General features: G+C 37.9%; 1 protein-coding gene across 2 annotated transcripts in view; it reads left to right on the top strand.

Annotated features, from left to right (window-relative positions):
• The window catches only part of LOC127646451 (disintegrin and metalloproteinase domain-containing protein 10-like), an 88,853-nt gene that overhangs the window by 43,351 nt on the left and 22,320 nt on the right, over positions 1–23,182 (top strand). For both annotated transcript variants that reach the window (XM_052130131.1, XM_052130122.1), the window contains exons 3-4: positions 7,921–8,039; positions 12,802–12,960. In XM_052130131.1, the coding sequence (XP_051986091.1) occupies positions 7,921–8,039; positions 12,802–12,960 (278 nt within the window). The remainder of the gene's footprint in view (positions 1–7,920; positions 8,040–12,801; positions 12,961–23,182) is intronic.

The following is a 23,182-nucleotide window of genomic DNA, read 5'->3' as shown; positions in this document are numbered from 1 at the left end:
GGCCTAAAAGTTTTAAACTGGAAGTTAAGTAAAGAAGTGTTGCATATGTATGAAGGTTGATATTTACACTCACAGCAACAATGTGAATACTTGTAAAATAAAATCTGAAGTTGAATGTTGCAATATGCACTCAGACAATAATCAAAAACCTGCGCTTTGAATTCAAAATTGTAGACAAATAGTCACAAATGTGTAAAATGACATTCACATAAATACTATGATAGACACAATCTTGTATTTCATATGTACTTTTGTGCTTTAATTCACTTTTGCAGTACAACCACATATCTGCAGTTACAACCTCTCAAATCAGCCATTGCAACTTCAAATCTTCCCACCTTTACTTTTGCAACTATTTTTGTGATAAACCTATAGCACAACTCACTTGTACACTTGTAAACCCAGATACGAGACAAGAGAGTAGGCTACCGGAGCTGGAACAACTGGTGCCAGTCATTCACAACTGATAATCTTAAAACTCGATGACATCGAGCACAATTGTTTTTGTAACAAAACAAGTCCAATGGCTAGTTGATGCAGTGGCAGGATAAGTTAAGTAGCTTGACTATTAAATGATTGAGAGTGAGCTTATCATGATGATTTCTCGAAGCTGATCAATGCAGAATTCGGTGCCGACAGACCACACATGTTATGTCTCAGGATGGCAATGAGAAATTCTCTTAAGAAATGTTTCTGCGGGATGTTTGTATTCGGTAAAACTACAAAGGAAGTGTCAATCCAGCCAGCTGTCATATGCCACGAGTTCCATATTTCCATGAAAATATTAAATAGAGGTTAGTTACCAATAGGTATTCGAGTGAAGAAAGAATGCCGAGTACTGATTCTAAATTTTTTTCTTTTCCAGAAAAATATTTGATGAATTATTGATGGCAGCGAGAGCAGAGACAGCTGACAAATCCTCAAATTGTCAGATTGCAGTTTTCTGCTATATTTCAGTAATTTTCTGATATTTATTTACCTTTTTGTATGCATTTTTTATTAAAATGTTTAAATGTTTACACAGTCTGGTTTCATGTTGTTGCTTAAGTGCTTGGACGGATTAATCACGCTTGCTGATTATATTGTCTATAAAAGATTCAAAATCATGCCTTTATTATTTATTATTATTTTCAGTTAGTCGTTTCCCTTTATATGCTTTTCAATTTCAATGCTGTAATATTGCATTGTTCAAAATTAGCAAGCAAAGTTCAAATCTAGATAAGTCATACTTTACTTTCTTAGATGAATTATAATGAAACTGTAATTATTGTAAGAAACTCACTTGTGAAATGAAGATAATTGTAACACAGACTCCAAAGAACTGGGGTTTAGATCCATGTGCAGATTTTTTAGTAAAGGTGCAAATCATAAACAGACAGGCATGGTAAATCTCCAGCAGTTGAACAGCGTAGGCAGATGAGAGATGTGGTCATAAACAGGCAATGGTCAGGGCAGGCAGCAAACATTCAAAGTACAAATCCAGGTGAGCAAGATGTAATCTTAAACACAGGCAAGCAATATAAACAATGTAAACACTCAGAAATGTTTGCAATGGCAAAACAAGACTTTGCATAGACTTAAATAGTCTATGAAATTGGGAACAGGTATGAGTGTAATCAGTCGAGGTAGGCATGCTGGGAAGTGTAGTTCATAATGCCCTCAGAACTCTGGTGAGGAAGACCTCTGCTGGTGAGCAGGAGAAGTCCTTGAGTTTGTGACAGAGCCCCCTATGAGCAGCTCATGACGCGAGAAGGCATTCGACGGCATTCGACGGCAGGGTCTTCCACGGGGTCGAGGGGTAGATCTTTCCGGATGAGTCCTGTGGAATTCAGTAGTGAGCGTGGGGTCAAGAATATCATCTGCTCTGAACCAGGGCCGCTCCTCCGGGCCATACCCGTCCCAGTCAAGTACCGAACAAAGCAACACCGACGTCTGGAGTCTAGGAGCTTTCGGACCTGATAAGCCTCCTCACCATCCACAATTATGGGTGAGGGTTGCTCCTCCTCCTCCCTTAGACCACCAGTGTGCTTGAGCAGAAAAACATGAAAGGTGTGAGGCTGATGTTGATGTTTAGTTGTTTGAAAGAATGCCTTCCAGACCCGGGAAGTAAACTGTGGACCCCTGTCGGAGACGTTGTCTTCAGGTAGTACATAGAAGAAAAACACTCCTCAGACTCAAACAGACGAAAGAGTGCATCAGCTTTGGAATTCTTAGAACCAGGACGATATGTAATGGTGAAATTGAAACCGGTAAAGAACAAAGCCCACCTAGCCTGCCTCGGATTCAGTCTTTTTGTTGAGCATAAATAATCAAGGTTTCAGTGATGTGTTAGCACGAGGAAAGGATGTCTTACCCCCTCCAGTCAATGTCGTCAGTCAAGTTGAGTCCCACCGGGAAATTTGTCAAGGCAGGAAATTTGAGGGTTGTGTTGTTGAAGCCATGGTAATCCAAGTATTACAGGGTTGTGTGGAGAATGAATGATATAGACGTGTCCTTTCTGTGTGAATCGTGCCAGCTTGGAGACTGATATCAGTCATAGTGTAATGATCGTGGCCGGACCCCAGAGGGCGTCCATCTAACGCTGCCACTGCCAAAGGAGATTCACAGGGGATTAGTGGTATCTAAAACATTCTGGCTAAATTTTCATCAATAAAATTGCCTGCGGCACCAGAATCGATATAAGCTTGATTGGTGATTTATGTTTTGACAACCAGTTATAGTGGCAGTCACCTTACAGGAAGAAGTGAATAGTGGAGTCATAATGTTACTCACCACCGGTTTAAATGATTGGGCTGGCCGTAAGGGACAGGTTGCTCGTAGATGACCGGCCTGACCGCAGTATAAACACAGACGTAGCTTCATGCAGTGTTCTCTCTCCTCTGACGTCAGATGAGTGTGCCCAATCTGCATGGGTTCTGTTTTCACCTGTGCTGAATGTGGTTTGCGATGTGACAATAGGGAGGTAGACTGGTCTACCTTGAGCACAATTCGTGAGCGAATGAGATTATCTAGGCAAATGGCTAGATCAATAAACTGGCCCAGGGTTCTTCCTTCATCGAGGCATGCCAGCTCAGATTGTAGCTCCAGATTGAGTCCCCTTTGGAAAAGTAACTTGAGTCTATCCTCTACCCGTACCGTCTGAGCGCCGAGAGTACGGAATGAGAGCGCATACTCTGCAGCAGTAACTTTCCCCTGATGGAGTGAGAGTAAGAGCTCACCAGCATTCTTTCCTCCCCTGGGATGCTTGAACACTTCTCAAAAACGCTGGAGAAAATAATAGAAAGTGGTGAAGTTCGACCCCTCATTAGCCCATACTGCTGTTGTCCAGTCCAGTGCCCTTCCAGTTAATAAGGAGGAAACAAAAGATATACGACTTTCATCAGAGGGATATAGCGTGGGTTACTGCTTCACAAACATCGAACACTGGGCAGTGGTGGCTCAGCGGTTAAGGCTCTGGGTTACTGACCAGAAGGTCATGGGTTCAAGCCCCAACACCACCAAGACACCACTGTTGGGCCCTTGAGCAAGGCCCTTGAACCTATCTGCTCCAGGGGCGCCATATCATGGCTGACTCTGCACTCTGTGAAATTATTTATTTATGTGAAAAATAAATAATTTCACCATGTATATGCAGAAATGTATGTATAATGTGTGACAATTGATCAATTATAAATTATAACACTGCATCAAAAATCCCTTGCACTTAGATGATGTTCCCTCAAACCTTTCCAGGAAAGCAAGTCATGGCTTGGCAGTGAAGGTGTTCGGAGAAGGAGGGTTATTTACCAGAATGGGTTTTTAATGCCTCTGGTGGTTGGCTCGATGCAGGAATGCAGAGGTTTTGTAAGGACTTTACATATTCCATTGTTAAAGCAGTCAGCCTGGTGAGTTGTTGTTGATGACAACCAACACGTGTGCATGCGTGTACTGTGTGTGTGTGTGCGTTTGTGTAGAGAGTGCTTTTAATTAGAGTCCTGAGACTGCCATGACCACCTCCACCTGTCAACACTCCATCTGGGAAGCTCTGTCCTTGAATTTCCTTTTTTTGTTTTTCTTGCTCTTCTTCATCTCTCTCTCGCTCACTCGCTCTCTCTCAATATATCTCTCTTCTCATGGTAGTGTGTTGGCGTAAGTTAGCAGCAAGTCTCATCTGCACAAAGATCAATCATGTGGTGCTGTGGTGGGTGGAGCACAGGGCTGTAATTCTCATGATAAGACTGTTTAGAATGTTTACTGCAAGAAAGAGGTTCCACCCTTTGACTTTGACCATTCCTGTTCCTGTACTTGAGCTTCTCTCAAAGTTCAGCTTTCTGTTTAAATACTGTTTAGATACTTCACCCAAAAATTAAGATTCTCTCATCATTTACTCACCCTCATGCCATCCCAGATGTGTATGACTTTCTTTTGCTGAACACAAATGAAGATGTTTCAAGAACTCTGAAGTTCCAAATACCATACAAAGGCATCCAACTACTCCAGTCGTAATCAATCTTCTAAAGCCATCCAATCAGTCAGACCAAACAGTCAAAAATATAAGGAAAATATGTGGACCTATAGAGCTGATATATTCTTCTAAAAAAATCTTCATTTGTGTTCTGCAGAGGAAAAATTTCATGCATATCTGAGATGGCATGAGGGTGAGTAAATTATATGAGAATTTTTATTTTTGGGTGAACTATTCCTTTAAGTGCAGTAGTTTGCATAATCAGTTTAGAATATCTTTAACTAATTGGGAGTACTCTTTAATATGTAAAGAAACACAAACCTCTAACTACACATTATTTCAATATAACTGTATATCTTATTAAGAAATACTTTATTATTAACTAGTATACTGGATAATGTAGCAGCAAAATTAACAGTAATTCCAGTATAAGTCATCAGTAGAAAAGGAGCTGTTTTTTATATTTTTTTATATATATATTGCGCACCGCGTGAAGGCTAAAAATAGCCGTGTGTGTGTGCGAGCGAGCGTGCGTGCGTGCGTAAAAAGAGCAGCACCATTCAATAACGCACTGGTGCTACGCATGCATTTTATATATTTAGTTATTAAACACAGCCTTTTGTGATTCACAGAGCTATTGTACGTCTTCAAAAGGCTTTAAATACAATGCATGAGTAATATAAACTGCTTTAATGGTCTTTTTATTGTTCTTTTATGTTATTTTTGGAGCTTGACAGTAACGAACATGACTAAAACACAGTATCGGATTTGGATTGGGCTCGTCGGACTGACACCCTATCCATCTAAAAGCTTCAGTATCGGAGCCGATACCGATTCTGGTATCGTATCGTGCATCTCTACAACAAACCACACCAAACAAGCTACCAACCACTCGCATGATGCACTGTGAATGGCACAATCGAATCACTACGCTCTCAAACTACTAATATGTTCTTTATATTACTTCCGTAAAAAAGACTGGTTAAAATGTGGATGGGCACTCTAATGTGTTTGTACTGTACTGTGTTGTTTTGCTCTTTAGGGTTAGTTTTTCTCTCTAGCCATCATTAGGACAGTCTCCCTTGATGAGGAATATCTACACCAGAGCTATTGTCTGGCCCCTGTAACCCCTAGTGTATGGTTTGACGCCTAGTGTATTTAGACTCTAAACTTTAGAGACAAGCTCTTCTTACACACACACACACACACACACACACACACACACACACACACACACACACACACACACACACACACACACACAGGGGACCCAATCATTCAGCAGAGCAAGACATTTTAAACAAATTATTGCAGGCTCACACAGAATCTGTACGCACAGAATTTTGTATTCCAGACATCCTCCCACCCTGTGTGTTCATTTATTAAATATTTTGGCTAATTAGAAAATATTTTCAACTACTAAGAAGAGTGTAGTGCTTTCAATTAGTGTTGTCAAAAATACCGGTACTCCGGGAACCCATTCGGTACTCAAACAAAAAAACATTTACAATACCAGAATTTCTGAAGGTACCGGAGTACCGAGTACTGGGTCTACACAACAAGCAAAAGATGATAACATGCAAAGCTGCTGCGGAGTCTCAACTTAATCTTGACGAAAAAGAAAAGTGGAAAAAGCCAGGTTTGGAAATTCTTTGGATTTGAGGCTGATGAAAAGAGAAACATCATAGATCAGCAAAAAACTATTTGAAAACGCTGCTTTCACAATTTTCTGACGAAAGGAGGAGACACATCAAACTTAATAAAGCACCTGAAAGACAGACACCTGGATTAATTGAAGCAAATAAAGCAGGTTTTTTTTTAAAAGCATATTATCATTTGCATTAGGGCTGAAACGATTAGTCAACATTATTGACAACGTCGAAAATAAAAATTGGCGAGAACATGTTTCATTGTCTAATAGTCGTTTTATCTCATTTACCGTAACATGAAATCACATTAAACTGTAGTGAAGTGTGAGAGCAGCACTGCAATTCACGCCTGACGGAGGAGAAGAATTACACAGATCACAGTCCAGATGCACTCTAAACTTTCACAGCTTCATCTTATGTAGAGCCCAAAGTATTAGGGAATTATAAAAAAAAAATAAACAAATCATTCAGAAGCACTCTCGTTGTGGAATAAGCGGAGCCGGAGCTCTTTAAAGGAAACATCCCGGCGTTACAAATGCAGTTATATTTAATGTGTTATAGCTTTATTAAAGTTCAAATAATACAGCAGCAGATCATGTTAATAACTATAAACTCAGAAACTGGCATTTCTCTGTGGTCGGTGCCTCTTCAATGAGTTGTGCGAATGTCCCGATCTAAGGGGGAGAGATTGAAACTGCACTCGGCTGAGAGAGACTCTGACTCGGGGGGCGCTCGTCCCTCGAGCGTGGACGCTTAATGCAGCTAGATTAGAACGCGATGGCTTATATATATATATATATATATATTTAATATTATTTAATCATAATATCTATATATATGTCCATATGCATTTCTTATCGTGAAGAAAATTGGCAATATGCAGCTTTATTAATATGAGAGCACTTTGCACATTAGTTTTTAGTACTTGGTAAAAACTTAAAGTAAAAGTTGAAGCAAATCTTATAAGTGTTCAAAAATACTTTAAGCATACATTGTACAGTTTTTTTTTATAATTCAAAAATAATATATTTAACTTGAAGTGTTCCTCAATGGTATATTTTTGGTCTTAGTTCAGCTGTTAATTTGTTAACTTTGTTAATAAAAGAGTGTTGTTCTGTAACCTGTTTTTATGTTTTGTTTTGGTACCGAAAATGGTATCGAGTACCGTGAAATTTCACTGGTATTGTTACCGACAACACTACTTTTAATACATTTTGCCATATTTAAATCCATTCTGCAGATATTCCCCCCTAAAATCAGCATAAATTGCACAGTTCTTACTGAATGATGTTTTCTTCTCTTTAATCCACCATATTTTCTACTAGACACCCAGAACACTCTCATAAGCATCTTCGTACATCTTACAGAGTGTCTGTGTACAAGTGTGCCAAGTTAATAACTCAAATGAATTGTTTTGAGACACGTTACTCATCACCACCTACTGTAGTGTTTCCTGGCAAAACCTGATGACCTAATGGGTCTGTTGGGAAATGGAGTAATCTAAATGGAAGAAATTATTTGATTCAGAAATTGTTGCTGGGAAATAAAAAAAACATTTTTGGCCAGTGGGAAAATCTGGTTAGCATGTTTTTGTAATTTCTCCCATATATTATAGTTTTCAATAATGCTCTGAATTCTGTCTTGGCTCAGAATATTAGTATTTAGTTGCATTGTGAACAGCATGTCAAATATCGTCTGTCATTTGTCTTCCTGTGTTGGTACAGACTGTGTAGTTTTTTTTTTTAAATATATATATATATATATATATATATCTCACAAGCAACCTCACAGAAGTCCATTTATTTTTATCTCTTTTCTTTTCATCAGGCATTTTAACCTGCGGATGAAGAGAGACACCTCTCTGTTCTCCCCTGATCTTAAGGTGGAAGTTTCAGGAGAAGAGATCCCCTTCGACACCTCTCACATTTACAGTGGAGAAATTTACGGTGAGCACAGCAACTGTCCAGCACTCAAACACACTTGTACACTCTGAATGTTTGCCACAGAAACATGACCTCCATTCAATGTATTTTTTGCTGAGACTTTGTAGAGTAATGTGAAGACTGTAGACATGTACATCAGAGTCAGAAATGAATAGGGGCCTGGGGCATTGAATTTGAAGAAATGCTTCAGAATTTAAAAGTGTTGGAGCATTTTTAGAAACCTTCAAAAATGTTCAAATACAAGAGGGAGATGGTATCCCCCCCATATCAGCCAGTCACTGTAGGGGAGACCAAAAATTACCCACCATTTAATTGAATCCTATGCCGCAAAACTTCTGACTTTGAGCAAACTCAAAACAAAGCTCTTTCTAAAATGAATATATCATGGGATACATGCAGACTAGCTGCCATGAAGGGAGTGTACGAAGTTATAGGCAGTTTCCAAACAAAAGTCGCTTAATTTTCAGAGCACTAAGGCATCTCCTCCAGTGACTTACATTCAAACAGAACAGCCTCTGGTCTTCCTGTTAGGCATTACATGTTTTTGAGCTAGGCATCCCCTGGATGAGGGTCTCTGCTGTAGCTGTCAGATTACTTCTGCATTTGATGTTTCTGAGGCAGGTTTTATTGAATACAGTGCTAACATTGAGTTACATTTTATTTAAAAACACAAAACGAACAAACCCCTACTTCTGGTATTGAAATAATGTTTTTAGGCAGTGTGCCACTGAAGATGACTGATACAAATTTGTGAGATCGGAAAAATTACAGATAAATTTAGAAAGAAGAATATGCTCTCTTCTGAAAATAGAAAACTACTTTCCTTTGTCTCTTCTCTTCTCATTCACTTGGACCATCTCCTCTGTAACTACAGTCTCAGAATTGCTCTGAATGGATTCATGTAATTTCCTACTCACCACAGGATCTTTTATAGTAAGTGGTATTGTCAGGAGATGTTCATGTCAGCTGTTGATATGAGTGAGTGCAGGACTTGTAGTGACATTGGTTTAGGATTTCTGATGTGGTGCACAGCTACTCCAGACATTTATTTTCCCTTTTTTGTCATCTGAAATAAAATAACTTTATTAGAGCTACAGCTAATGATTATTTTTGTTTATCAACTAATCTTCCATTATTTATTCAATTAATCAGATAAAAAAAAATAATGACGTATAATTTCTGTTTTTATTATGCAATGGCGTTTTAGTGCATTCATGGCATTATGAGAATAAAATCGTAATATTTTGAGAATAAGTCGTAAGGAAAGTAACATCAAAGTAACGTGGAGCGTCTGGGTCTTTGGAGAGAGTAAACACCACTAACCTCTCTGTTCATGAATGAGGTGTGCATTAGTACACGATTTTTCAACCTGTGGGCACCTATGAGGTGAGAGATGCTTACACAAGTGAAGTTGTGTAAAAATACCTGGAACTGCTGTGAATTATGTAGGTCCATTTCAAGACATTGTATGTTGTAACACCCCTCTGTTATAGTATTGTTTTGAGAACAAATAAAAAACAAGACCAAGCATCACCCACACTGAGCAGGACTTGCGTGAATGTCTGTCTGGTTCTTTCTCCTGAATAAACTAAATTTCCCACATAACCGCTGCAGAGTCCGGAAACTAATAATAAATCCATGCTGACAGAAAGTCTACGGTAGCTCAGATTACCCTTTTGTACAATTGTTGTGAGCAGAATAGCATCTCAGAATGCACAACATGTCGAACTTTGAGGCGGATGGGCTACAACAGCAGTAGACCAGGTTGGGTTCCACTTCTGTCAGCCAAGAACAGAAAACTAAGGCTGCAATCGGCCTACCATTTGTGTACCTCAGCAGAAATCCAGATTTGTCAGACCAGGCGATGTTTCTCTAGTCGTCTACTGTCCAGTTTTAGTGAGCCTTTGCCCACTGTATCCTCAGTTTCCTGTTCTAAGCTGACAGTAGTGGTACACGGAAGGGTGTAGCCCATCCGCCTCCAATGTTTGATGTGTTGTATGTTCAGAAATTATTTTCTGCATATAACTATTGTAAAGCATGTTTATTTGGTTTACTGTTACCTTTCTGGCAGCTTGGACCAGTCTGGCCGTTCTCCTCTTACATTAACAAGGCATTTCTGTCCGCAGAACGGACAGAACGCAACACAGCGTTCTGCGTTCTACCAGTCTTGTTCTGTGAAAGGCTTGAAATGAAATAGACTAATGTAAGACCTTCATATTTCCCCCCCTCCCCCCCACCCCCTTCTCTCTATCTCTCTACTCCAGTTCACATTAGTACTCAGTGTGCTCTCTAATGGATAAACATCAATCAGTACTTGATCTTGTAAACTCTAATATCCACCAACAGTTTGAAGTAGGGTGGGATGACACATATTTGGAATGGGTACATTAAGAGTCATTCTCTCATTAGTATTTCTCTTTTCTGCCATTTTTCTGCCAACTAAATGTATTATTTGCTCTGATCTTTATCAGAATATAGCTAGACTGAACAGATTCAGACCATTTATTTAAAAATAATTGTGTGCCTATGTATGTAAAGATGTTTTTTTATTATTATTATTTTCATGTGGTAACATTAGAATGTAATCTAAACTCAAAAAAAAGGGATTTTTTGTGACATTTTTCATAATAAGCTGGCTGGATGTTATCTATAATGTAAAAAGGTGTACACAACACATTGATTCATTCAGGTGCATGCGACAAAGCATTTGCTTGGTTTTCATGGTTGTTAACACTGCCTTTGAATTTGGTATATGTTTCCATATTGTGTCAGTAAGATGAATTACTGTAAGCGATCCAATTTACCTGAATTCATCCTTCAGCATGGCTGTTGCTTGTGCGAGTTCTTGCATTTTTTCATGCTTTACCTCATCATGTTCCTGTTATTTGAATCCGAGTGAGGGAGTAGGAGATAGCAGGTCAGGGAGGGGAAAAGTACAGAAATTGTTCCACAGGGTGAGAAATTGGACTTCGTCTGTTTATCAGTTTCAGGATGAGGAACTCAAGAGCTTTCAGAGTTTGTTCCTTTCTGGAGAGTGAAACTTGATTGCAAAGTCTTCCTCAGAGCATGAGAAACAGCCATGACACACCGTAATTATAATTATAGCCAACTCAGAGCCCTTTGGACTTTTATAGCAGCTGAAGTGGTTTTATAACATTGTTTCTAACTGAGCATGTTTGAATGTTCATGAGACATTATAAGCATCTCATTTATTGTTCTCTCAGTCCTTGTTTACACCTTGTTCAAGACCTGTCTTAGTTGATCCGACCACAAGTGGTCAGACAAGACACCGCCGTTTACACTTCATAGCTCAGATGCATCTCCTGTGACTTGTGTTCGAATTTGGAGGGTCTCTGATTTCATGACTCTATACAAAATGTCAGTGTGTAAGGGCATAATGATAAAGCCAAAGACAACAAAAGCACAAAAAATCTGCATGCTGTGTCTCTCAGATACAATTAAAATTTAATCAAAGAACAAACACTGACTTCAAATAAAAATAAGTTATTTTAGTGGAGTACCTATATTAACTGAGCTTCTGATGTGAATTTTTCTCATCTGTGTCACTGCATGTTGATAACAGGTGCACTGAAGAAGTTATGGGAAGTCTTGTGCATGCATGTATGCGATTTATTATTATTATTTTTTTCATATTTTCTGATTAGGCGGTTATTTCCTTTTAAAGCCACACTTAGCTGGCAAAGTTTTATGCTCTTGTTTTAGCACAGGGGTTGACTGATCGGTGCTTTGCTGATGTCTTGGATGCATCAGGATGGATCAGTGTTAAACCTCAAATGCTATGTGGTAACTTTTTTGTTTGTTTAGTACTTTATGTGGTTTCAGAGATCGGATCGCAACACTTTTTTTAACGGTGTTCACTTTAGAACATCAGATCACTCAAAAAACTCATCTAATACAGAGGTCTAAATGGGGTCTAATTTGTGAAAGACAAATTTGTGAAACAATGCTTTCCTTAAGAGTTTTTGAAAACAACAGCTCCTTTTGATGGTCTTTTCAGTCAGTTCATTCCTGTGACCTTTTAGTGTGCATGTTTGCACATGTAGAGTAACTTAACCAACATTTTCCAGGATGTGCTGTCAGTATAGGAAGCTCTACTATTTGTTTTTTGTCCAGTTCACAATCACTGTACCTCCATGGTGGAATGATCTTCCCAACTCTGACCCAACAACATACTCTCTTGAAGAAATGTCTGAAGACGTATCTCATCCATGGGCACTTGACTTACAACGAATGCACTTACTCAACTATTCTCTCACTGCTTTTCCACTGTCCTTTTCTTCTCTGTTGTGTATTTTTTTTTTTAATCAGTTTTAAGACTTTGTATTGCAGCACAATTTATTCAGACATTTAGTGCATCTTAAGAATGAATCACATTTGTTGTTGTATGCCTCTTTTGTCGCTTTAGGTAAAAGTGTCTTCTAATTTTCTCAATGAATACATTTACATGTTAATGTCAACTGCCCACTGGTACAGCTCTAGATGAAGTACTTGATTAAATGGAAAAGATTAGCAGAATAATACGTGTAATACGTGTAAAATCAGATCTTCTTTGATTGTTAGAGACACTAGAGTTACAGAGCTCATTACCATTCAAAAGGTCATCAGCTTCATTATCCATGTCATAGTTCATGGCATGCATTCAGTCTGCCTCCATAAAGAGAGGGCTGATTCTGTCTAGATTTACTTTGCAATTGCCTTTCCTTGTCAGTGTGTCTTTAACCTTTGGTTTGTGTTTGTCTTTCAGGTGAGAAGGGCACTCTGACCCATGGCTCTGTCGTGGATGGGAAGTTTGAGGGATTTATTAAGAGTCATCAAGGCATGTACTATGTAGAGCCCTCAGAGAGATACCTCAAAGACCAGAATGTACCCTACCACTCAGTCATCTACCATGAGGATGACATCGGTGAGCTAATTTAAGCACATTTATGTTCATGTGACCTAGATAATATCTTGTAATCAGCTCTTATTTTATATGCCATATGTTGTATGGAGTGCTAAGCTTCCTGGACATGCTATAGATTCAAAATATAATAAGCAAGCAAACTCATTTTACATTATTAATTAAAAAAAACTTGTCACACTGATTGATGTTAATGAACTCAACCATTTTCTAATGGTAAAGCTAACCAATTGTTCAGGCAGCTTTAAATTATATGAAGGTAAAAAAAAAACAGCTTTCTATAGTGTCTATCTATTTTGCACACTGTGAAGAACCATATCACGCTGATGATTGCTTTGTGTAATTGATAAATTAATGTTGTCCAAGTGACCATTTGAATAGGTCTGGCTCCAATCACTCATTCCAGAGAGTGACGAAAGCTGTTAAAATGGCTGGATAATGGAGTTGGTTTTAAATTGCATGTGATTGCTTTTGGCTGGAAAGTGCTGTTATTGTTTGAATCCCAGCACATTATGATGGTCATTATAATCCTTTGGAAAGCTGTTTGGATCATGAGCAAATAAAGTGAAATAAAGTGTGATAAAAAGCAGTGCTACCAAAATAAACCAGTGCTCCTCTTAATTACAGTTTAAGCAATGAGCTACCTTTTGCCTGTTGTCTTACATAGTGTTGTCTTGCTCTCCCTATTTTGCCTTCTATTAGTCCCTTATTCTCTTAAAATGTAGCAGGGCTGAAACATATGGTCATTTTTAGTCACCAAATCAGAGAATTGCTCGATTTAGATTGCTGTTCAGAAACAAGATAGAAAGCCAAAGAAGATGAATACAGCTGATAACCCATTAATCGGAGGTTTAATAAACATTATATATAGTTGAGAAGACAAGTTTGCATTCCATTTTGTCTCATAAATGTTCACACCCCTTTCATAATTTATACAAATATAAGAGCTAAAATATTTTTTATTTAGTACTGCTCTTCAGAATATACATTACAGATATAACATAAAGGATATTAAATATATAGATAGATTTTTTTATTATGTTACAAATCACGATTCTTTAGCAAAACAATTTCAAAATCATCTCCTTGATAAACAAATAGATTTTTTCCTTTAAAATAATATATGCTTATCTTAATGCTCCATGATTAATAGATAAATATTGGAAGCTGGATTTGTGCAGTGATCCACACTAACAGGTTTTCTCTCTGAGAAGTTTTGTCTCTATAATTCTTTATGCTTAGTCCTTTAATGCACCCCTGCTTCAGCCATCAAAGTGCCGTTTGTTCACTGTCGGTCGTCAAAATCCTCTGCTGTGATCAATGTTCCTTTTCATGCATAATCAAATAAAAGTTTATTTGAGAGTTGTTGTGGAGTGTATTTGTCAGAAGTCACTGCAGATTCTGCTTGACTCTTCTTTAATAAATAGTTTATCGGTAAAAAGGCTTATCAAACTGTTGGATGCCGTAAACTACATGTCACGCCCCCTCAATCTTTATAATCTAACAGCCAGTGTATTCATGCGCATTGGTGGGTAATTTTGCACGTTTGAGTCTTAGGTAATTTTGGATCAATATTTTAAGAATGTGAAATGTCAGAATAATTGTAGAGTAAGATTTATTTCAGGTTTTATTTCTTTCATTACATTCCCAGTAGGTCACAAGTTTACATGCACTGTGTTAGTATTAGGTATCATTGCCTTTTAAGTGTTCAACTTGGGTCAAACATTATGGTTAGCCTTCCACAATCTTCTCACAATAAGTTGCTGGAATTTTGGCCCATTCCTCCAGACAGAACTGGTGTAACTGAGACAGGTTTGGCCTCCTTGCTCACGCACACTTTTTCAGTTCTTCCCATAAATTTTCTATCGGATTGAGGTCAGGGCTTTGTGATGGCCACACCAAAACCTTGACTTTGTTGTCCTTAAGCCATTATGCCACAACTTTGGAGGTCTGCTTGGGGTCATTGTCCATTTGGAAGACCCATTTGCAACCAAGCTTTAACTTCCTGGCTGATTTAACTTCCTTTTGCTTCAATATATCCACATAATTTTCCATCCTCATGATGCTATCTGTTTTGTGAAGTGCATCAGTCCATCCTGCAGCAAAGCACCCCCACAACATGATGCAGCCACCCCCATGCTTCACGGCTGGGATGGTGTTCTTCGGCATGCAAACCTCACCCTTTTTCCTCCAAACTTGGACGATGGTCATTATGTGCAAACTGTTAATTTTTTGTTTCATCAGACCAGAGGACATTTCTACAAAAAGTAAGATCTTTGTCCCCATGTGCACTTGCAAACTGTTGTCTGGCTTTTTATGGCAGTTTTGGATCAGTGGCTTCTTTCTGGCTGAGCAGCCTTTCAGGTTATGCCGCTATATGATTTGTTTTACTGTGGATATAGATACTTGTCTACCTGTTTCCTCCAGCATCTTCACAAGGTCCTTTGCTGTTGTTCTTGGATTGATTTGAACTTTCCGCACTAAACTACATTAATCTCTAGGAGAATGAATGAGTCTCCTTCCTGAGTGGTATGATGGCTGCGTGGTGTTTATACTTGTGTACTATTGTTTGTACAGATGAACATGGTACCTTTTAGGCATTTGGAAATTGCTCCCAAGGATGAACCAGACTTGTGGAGGTACACCATTTTTTTTTCTGAGGTCTTGGCTGATTTCTTTTGAGTTTGACATAATTTCAAGCAAAGAGGCACTGAGTTTGAAGGTAGGCCTTAAAATGTATCCACAGGTGCACCTCCATTTGACCTCTGACTTCAACTGTATAATATATATATACACATTATAGCATAACCTATTTTACTTTATTGCTTTCATTTGTATCATAAATCCATATGTGACATCATATCTATCAGCGTCCAAATAGTTCTGCATTCTCAAAGCCTAGTGTAACCTTGGCGTTAAAGAGGTTGTGTGTAAACAAATGTTTCTCCTTCTAAAGTGACAGACACTCTTGCAGAAAAGACCTCTCTGCATATTTTACCTAGTTTATAAAGGCTGATTCTCATCCACGTTTTTGCCAAATTTACCAAAGCAAAACTTTACATTTTTTTAAATGTTTTGCCTACTGACATAATTTAAGCATCATTTGAGCTTAAGTCCAATTCTTGGTGGCTGCTGTGAACAGAGGCCTCAAAGAAACCTAAATATCATATGTTCGTTTGAGAATTAAGCAGTTCATATTCTACCCATCTGCTGTGCTCTACTCATATGAATTAAAGGCTGCCTGATAATCTCTTTAGAACTGTAAACTAGTTTCTTGGCACATAGTTGTATTGGGTAAGGATCGATCAATATGAGAAGTCTTTTTAGCTTAGCTCTACAAGATTGGATTTTTCTGAAAATCTCAGCAGGTAGTATTGCATGACTCAATAAGATAAGTCAAAATAACAACACAGGAGTTGTTATTACTGAAACTACATATGGCTCTGCACTGCCCACTTGTGGCATGGCATTACCACAAGGCTGGATATAGTCTTGCATTTCTGAATAGTTAGGATAATGTGTGTGTGTGTATGTGCGTGCGTTTCTTTTCTGTACATTACCTTGCAAAATTATGTCAGCATATGAATAATTTAGCTGCTGCCGCCTTCGACCTGACTTTGGATAAGCGGTTGAAGATGGATGGATGGATATGAATAATTTACCCTCAAACACAATCCATATTTTCCATTTCTACAATACTTACAAGAAGTATATAATTTTTTGCAAAAGGCTCACTACCTTTCATTTAGATTACTTTAACATGTGAGAGACTTAATTCTTATACAGACAATAGATTTCAGTTCTCTCCTTGAGACACTCATCATTTCCTTGTGCACTCCTTTCATCTAGACAGTTGTGATTCTTGTTCCAACCATCACAGGTTTGCATCTGAATGGGGCTGCATTCAGAGCAGGACAATAAAAACTTCAGAGATTAGAAAAGGAGTTGCAGTTATAGGAGATCAGTCTCTCTGATCAATGGAGTGACAATCTTTCTCTAACTAACTCCAAGACAACTTAATCCATCCTGGTCTCATGAAGAGACTAGGTTGCTTGTATCCACCAATATATTCTCCGCTTCTCCCTGGCCTAATATGAAAGAGTATTTTTGTTGACTTATTGTCATTACATGCTAAAAGAAGAATCAAAATTCTCTTTATTGGCCAAGTAAGTTGTGCCTACAAGGAGTTTGTCTTGGTGGTTTGCTTCAACAACAAGTAGTAATGCCTATTCTTTAAGTACAATGCAAGAGTACTGTTGATTGTGTTGTATTATCCTAACATTATCCTACCACCACAGCCAGTTCATGCATTAAAGGAATGTTTCCGGGTTCAATACAAATTAAGCTCAATCTACAGCATTTGTGGCATAATGTTGATTACCACAAAAATCAATTTAGACTCATCCCTCCTTAAAAAAAAAAAAGCACAAATCAAGGTTACGAATAGACATTTACAATGGATGTGGATGGGGCCAGATTTTGGTGGGTTTAAAGGCAGAAGTGCAATGCTTATTATTTTATAAAAGCAGTAACAGTAACTCTCGTTTAAAACTCATGTATTAATTGAGCTGTTAAGTTGTTTAAATTGTAATTTTTACAGTAATTGTAGGGTTTGTTTACTACATCATCATGGCAACAAATTTGTAAAATTGGCTATAACTTAATACAGAAAAGTTCAGTGCAGTTGAAGTCAGAGGTTTACATACACTTAGTTTGGAGTCATTACATTTTTTTTTAACCATTCCACAGATTTAATAGTAGCAAACTATAGTTTTGGAAATTCGTTTAGGACATCTACTTTGTGCATGACTCAAGTAATTTTTCCAAATATTGTTAACAGACAGATTGTTTAACTTTTAATTGACTCTATCACAATTCCAGTGGGGCAGAAGTTAACTGTGCCTTTAAGCAGCTTGGAAAATTCCAAAAAATTATGTCAAGCCTATAGACAATTAGCCAATATGATTCTGATAGGTGGTGTACTGAATTGGAGGTGCACCTGTGAAATGTATTTTAATGCCTACCTTCAAACTCAGTGCCTCTTTGCTTGACATCATGGGATAATAATAAAAAAAAAATCAGGCAAAAATCATCACCTCAGAAATATAAATTGTGTACCTCCACAAGTCTGGTTCATAATTGGGGGCCATTTCCAAACCCCAGAAGGTACTACATTCATCTGTACAAACTCGGGCTGCACGATTTGGACAAAAAGTCATATTGCGATTATTATGAAAAATATTGCGATTTGAACTGCGATTATAATGGTAATGTTTTCCACAAAACATTTACCACAAAACTGCAAAAAGGCTACTGGGGTTTTCACACTTGAGCCCTTTTAAAAAGAACAAACTGAGACCTTTTTCAGTTCAACCACAAACAAATAAATGTATAAACAGTGAAACAAAGTCTTCTTCAAATCCAAATGTTACCATCAACCATGTACCAGTTTTTGTCCATTTTGTGATAGGGTCTCAGCACACTAATCAACATCATTTGTTTTTTAAACAATCAACTTGACTATTAGGGATGCTCCAATCAGGATTTTAACATCCAATACGATCTCCAATTTTCTTTTCATCTCATCAATCGATGCTGATCATTCAACTTTTATCAGCAGCTGTCAAAACTGGTTATATGTAAGCTTTCTGCTCAATGTCACTGTTAACTACATTTCCCTGTTGATAAAGCCATAGTTGTTGACATGTTGTTTTTGCTGTCAAAAATAATGTTGGTTGATTGAATAATTCAGTATACACAAAATATAATTTTAAAATATAAATGTTACTCTTTATTCTAGGCCTTTAAAACTAGTAGGCTTATACAAACTATTATTTACTGTATATAAGATATTCTTAAAGAATGAGTCTTAATGTCAAACTCAAGTTGAACTGATGACCCATTGTGTAATTAAATTTAAAGTGAACATTTTGCTTTGTCACCATTTCATTTAATTATTTTTATTCATTATTTTATTATATTTAATTTAGCAATGCATTATATTATAGTACCTAAATATTTGATATAGATTTATTGTATGTATGTTTCATCATTCCTTTTCATTTTGTTGGATGTTGGTAATATTAGTTCCGCTATCACTTGTTTCCGTGGGGAGTGTAATAAGGGTGACACGCTATCGTGATGTAAACAAATTACAGGAGAATGAAGAGATGTTTCTGGACTCTACAGGTGTTACTGTTAATGATGTGTGCTCAGCAATCATTTAATAAAGATGTTTGAATTATACCCCATCTTGTATTCCGCGTTATTATGATACCTGTTTCTTGCGGAGACTGAGATGCTGCTACCGCAGATAATAATAAAAAAACACTTCACGGAGGACGCACCAGTTTAATGTAAATAAAGCGTTTAGCGCAGGTAAGTTAACGGAACCAAACTCTGTTCACTTCAGTTACTCTAAGCATGAGAGGGACACTGTAACACTGTAACAATGTTCTAACTTAATATAAACTGGACAGAGCAGCGCAAATAAACTTTGAAGGGAGCAGACTATTTATCCATTTAATTAAATCCCAGCCCTTTGCAATTTAATAATCGCACAAGGTCATATCGCGGTTTCAGTTTTATTTTGATTAATTGTGCAGCCCTTGTACAAACAATAGTACTTAAGTATAAACACAATGGGACCACGCAGCCATCATACTGCTCAGGATGGAGACATTCGGTCTCCTAGAGATGAGTTTGGTATGAAAATTGCAAATCAATCCCAGAACAACAGCAAAGTACCTTGTGAAGAAGCTGGAGGACAAGGTAGACAAGTATCTATATCCACAGTAAAACAAATCATATATTGACATAACCTGAAAGGCTGCTCCGCAAGGATGAAGCCACTGCTCCAAAACCGCCATACAAAAGCCAAACTACAGTTTGCAAGTGCACATGGGGACAAAGATCTTACTTTTGGGAAAATGTCCTCTGGACTAATGAAACAAAAACGTAACCGTTTGGCCAGTTTTAACTGTTTTAGGGGCAGTGGTGGCTCAGCGGTTAAGGCTCTGGGTTACTGACCAGAATGTGCCACTGTTGGGCCCTTGAGCAAGGCCCTTGACGCTTCCTGCTCCATGGGCGCCGTATCATGGCTGACCTTGCACTCTGACCCCAGCTTAGCTGGGATATGTGAAGAAAATAATTTCTCTGTATACATGCAAAAATGTATTTATAATGTGTGACAATAATAAAGGATTTCTTTCTTCTTAATGTCAATTGTTAAAATGGTGAGGCTTGCAATCCGAAGAGCACCATCCCAACCATGAAGCATGGGGGTGGCTGTATCATGTTGTGGGGGTGCTTTGCTGCAGGAGGGACTGGTACACTTCGCAAAATAGATAGCATCATGAGGAAGGAAAATTATGTGGATATATTGAAGCAACATCTCAAGACATCAGCCAGGAAGTTAAAGATCGGTTGCAAATGTGTCTTCCAAATGGACAATGACCCCAAGCAGACCTCCAAATTTGTGGCAAAACAGCTTAAGGACAACAAAGTCAAGGTATTGGAGTGGCCATCACAAAGCCCTGACCTCAATCCGTTAGAAAATGTTTGGGCAGAACTGAAAGTGTGTACGAGCAAGGAGGCCTAGCTTGTGCAAGGCTACCCAAAACATTTGACCCAAGTTAAACAATTTAAAGGCAATGCTACCAAATACTAATAAAGTGTATGTAAACTTCTGACCCACTGGGAATTAATGAGCTGAAATAAATCATTCTCTCTACTATTATTCTGACATTTCACATTCTTAAATTAAAGTAGTGATCCTAACTGACCTAAGACAGGGAATGTTTTCTACAAGTAAATGTCAGGAATTGTGAAAATTGGGTTTAAATGTATTAGGTGTATGTAAACTACTGACTTCAACTGTAATTGATTTTTTACATGTTTATTGTTAATGTCTTGTGGCTATTCTTTTGAAACTGTATTTTAACATTCAAAAATTGACCCCCATTATTAAGAGATATTATTAAGTGGTGGTGGTGTAGTGGTCTAAGCACATAACTGGTAATCTGGTAATCAGAAGGACGCTGGTTCGAGCCCCACAGCCACCACCATTGTGTCCTTGAGCAAGGCACTTAACTCCAGGTTGCTCCAGGGGATTGTCCCTGCAATAAGGCCTCTGTAAGTCGCTTTGGATAAAAGCGTCTGCCAAATGCGTAAATGTAAATGTATTAAGAGAGTGATTCATGCATGAATATTGCCGTATTGCGTATTGTCTGTGTGTGTTTTTTGTTCTCTGAGGAGTTATTTATAGACTTTAGTCTGGGTAGATGCCATTGAATTACTTGTAATATTTTGCAGTTAAACAACAAGGCTGTAAGAGGTTTATCTGCAGTCCATTCAAGGGGTTGTCCATTCAGCTTAAACTGTCTAAATGTTCTAGGCCATGGCTGATAATCGCAACCCACTTTTACTGGAGTTTTTAATTACCTGTTTTTTTTTTGTCATGGCCTGTTTTTGATGTTCCATCAGCTGAATGATCGTCTCATAAATATTAAACAGTACAACCCATTAAACAGACTGTACATGTCTCCTTTAAGGCCTAATTTTCAAGTGTGAAAAATTAAATATGGCGTGTACACTGAGTAAGGTCTATAGATGATGAGTGATGTTTCGGAGCTCTGCTGTCTCTGATTTCTGACCATACTGGGGTGGAGAAGCCATCACCTCGTCCCTCAGCCAAAACTCACTCTGAACAGTTGGACTGGTGTGTTATTTTTGTCACTGATTAGCCAATCCAGGTTGTCCTTACCAAAAATTCTGAGATGAGTTTGTCTTCTGCTGGTCATTTATTTGTTCGTGAAAATATGCTCTACACTAGAATACCACCTTAACCAAATTTGAGGGAAGTGATCATTAATTACTATAGTTATGGTGTTTTATCTCTTGCTATGAGCACTATAAAAAGCCACTGTAGCTTGAAGTAACGTGCTTGAAATAATTGCTCCAATTTTGTATGAGTGTGGTGCTGGGCTGAGCATGGAAGAATCTGAAATACTGATCATCTAGTCACAGCATAAGCAATTTAAAATCAAAGTGTGGAACAAAATTATAGGCATTTAAATGTTAGTTTATACAATATATACGTATAGTGGCATTCACCTGCTGTCAAGCGGGCCATATCCTTGAGTGATTGCTGATTGGCTGCTCACTTGAAAGTTAAAATGCACACAGCAATTTACCCCAGTTGGATAGCCGGCCAGCAAAATGTAAGCAAGTGCTTGTTGATTATGGATGCTAGCAGGATTTTAAAATACATTTTGCATTAAAAAATGTAGAACATCTAGTGAATACACTTGAATGTAGGCTTCTCTTTCTGCTTATGTTTGGCTTTTGAAACGCAGGGTTTGAAATGAACATACCATGAAATTAACATTTGCCATACCTACCAATGAGTGGTGGTGGTGTAGTGGTCTAAGCACATAACTGGTAATCTGGTAATCAGAAGGATGCTGGTTCAAGCCCCACAGCCACCACCATTGTGTCCTTGAGCAAGGCACTTAACTCCAGGTTGCTCCAGGGGGATTGTCCCTGTAATAAGTGCACTGTAAGTCGCTTTGGATAAAAGCATCTGCCAAATGCATAAATGTAAATGTAAATGTACCAATGGTGGGTAAGCTGAGAAAATTAACTGGCCATGAAATTGTATTTTGCATTTTTTTTTATTTTTATATATTTAGTTTTTCTGATCATATTTGTAACATTCAGGTTATCTTGTCACTCACAGCATCATATATTAGGTGAGACAAACTCTCTGTGAAACTGCACCTGTCACAAAACCATGAAGTTTTGGTGGTTTAATACAAGAAATATTACATATATGTGTCGCCACATGAAGTTTTGGAGAAAAACAGACACTTTAAATATCCTACATAAATTAACCTAGGTATATCTATCCAAAAGAAAATATCAAATAGCTTTTGGCACTAGGCAAGTGTTCATTTTAAACTACAGAAGCTTTTCTTTGCTGTGAGCAACTGTAAGCAATAGCATTAATTAAATGAACTGTCAGCACTGTGTTAAAATCTGTAAATGATATGCAGTGCAATTGGCATACCAGAAGTATTACTCTCTGTAGCAACTAAAAGGCTGAGACTTAAAATAATAAACACTTTGTGTAGTTTTCAATTAAAGTAAAAGAAATAGGTGGATTTGGGAACAGTTGAGTTCGTGGTTCCTGGATGTAGTGTGTGATGCTACTCTGTGCTGTTTC

This window comes from Xyrauchen texanus, chromosome 1, assembly GCF_025860055.1.
Source record: "Xyrauchen texanus isolate HMW12.3.18 chromosome 1, RBS_HiC_50CHRs, whole genome shotgun sequence".
NCBI classification, from domain to species: Eukaryota; Metazoa; Chordata; class Actinopteri; order Cypriniformes; family Catostomidae; genus Xyrauchen; species Xyrauchen texanus.
The sequence above is the reverse complement of the archived record's forward strand: the minus strand, read 5'-3'. Positions and strand labels throughout refer to the sequence as shown.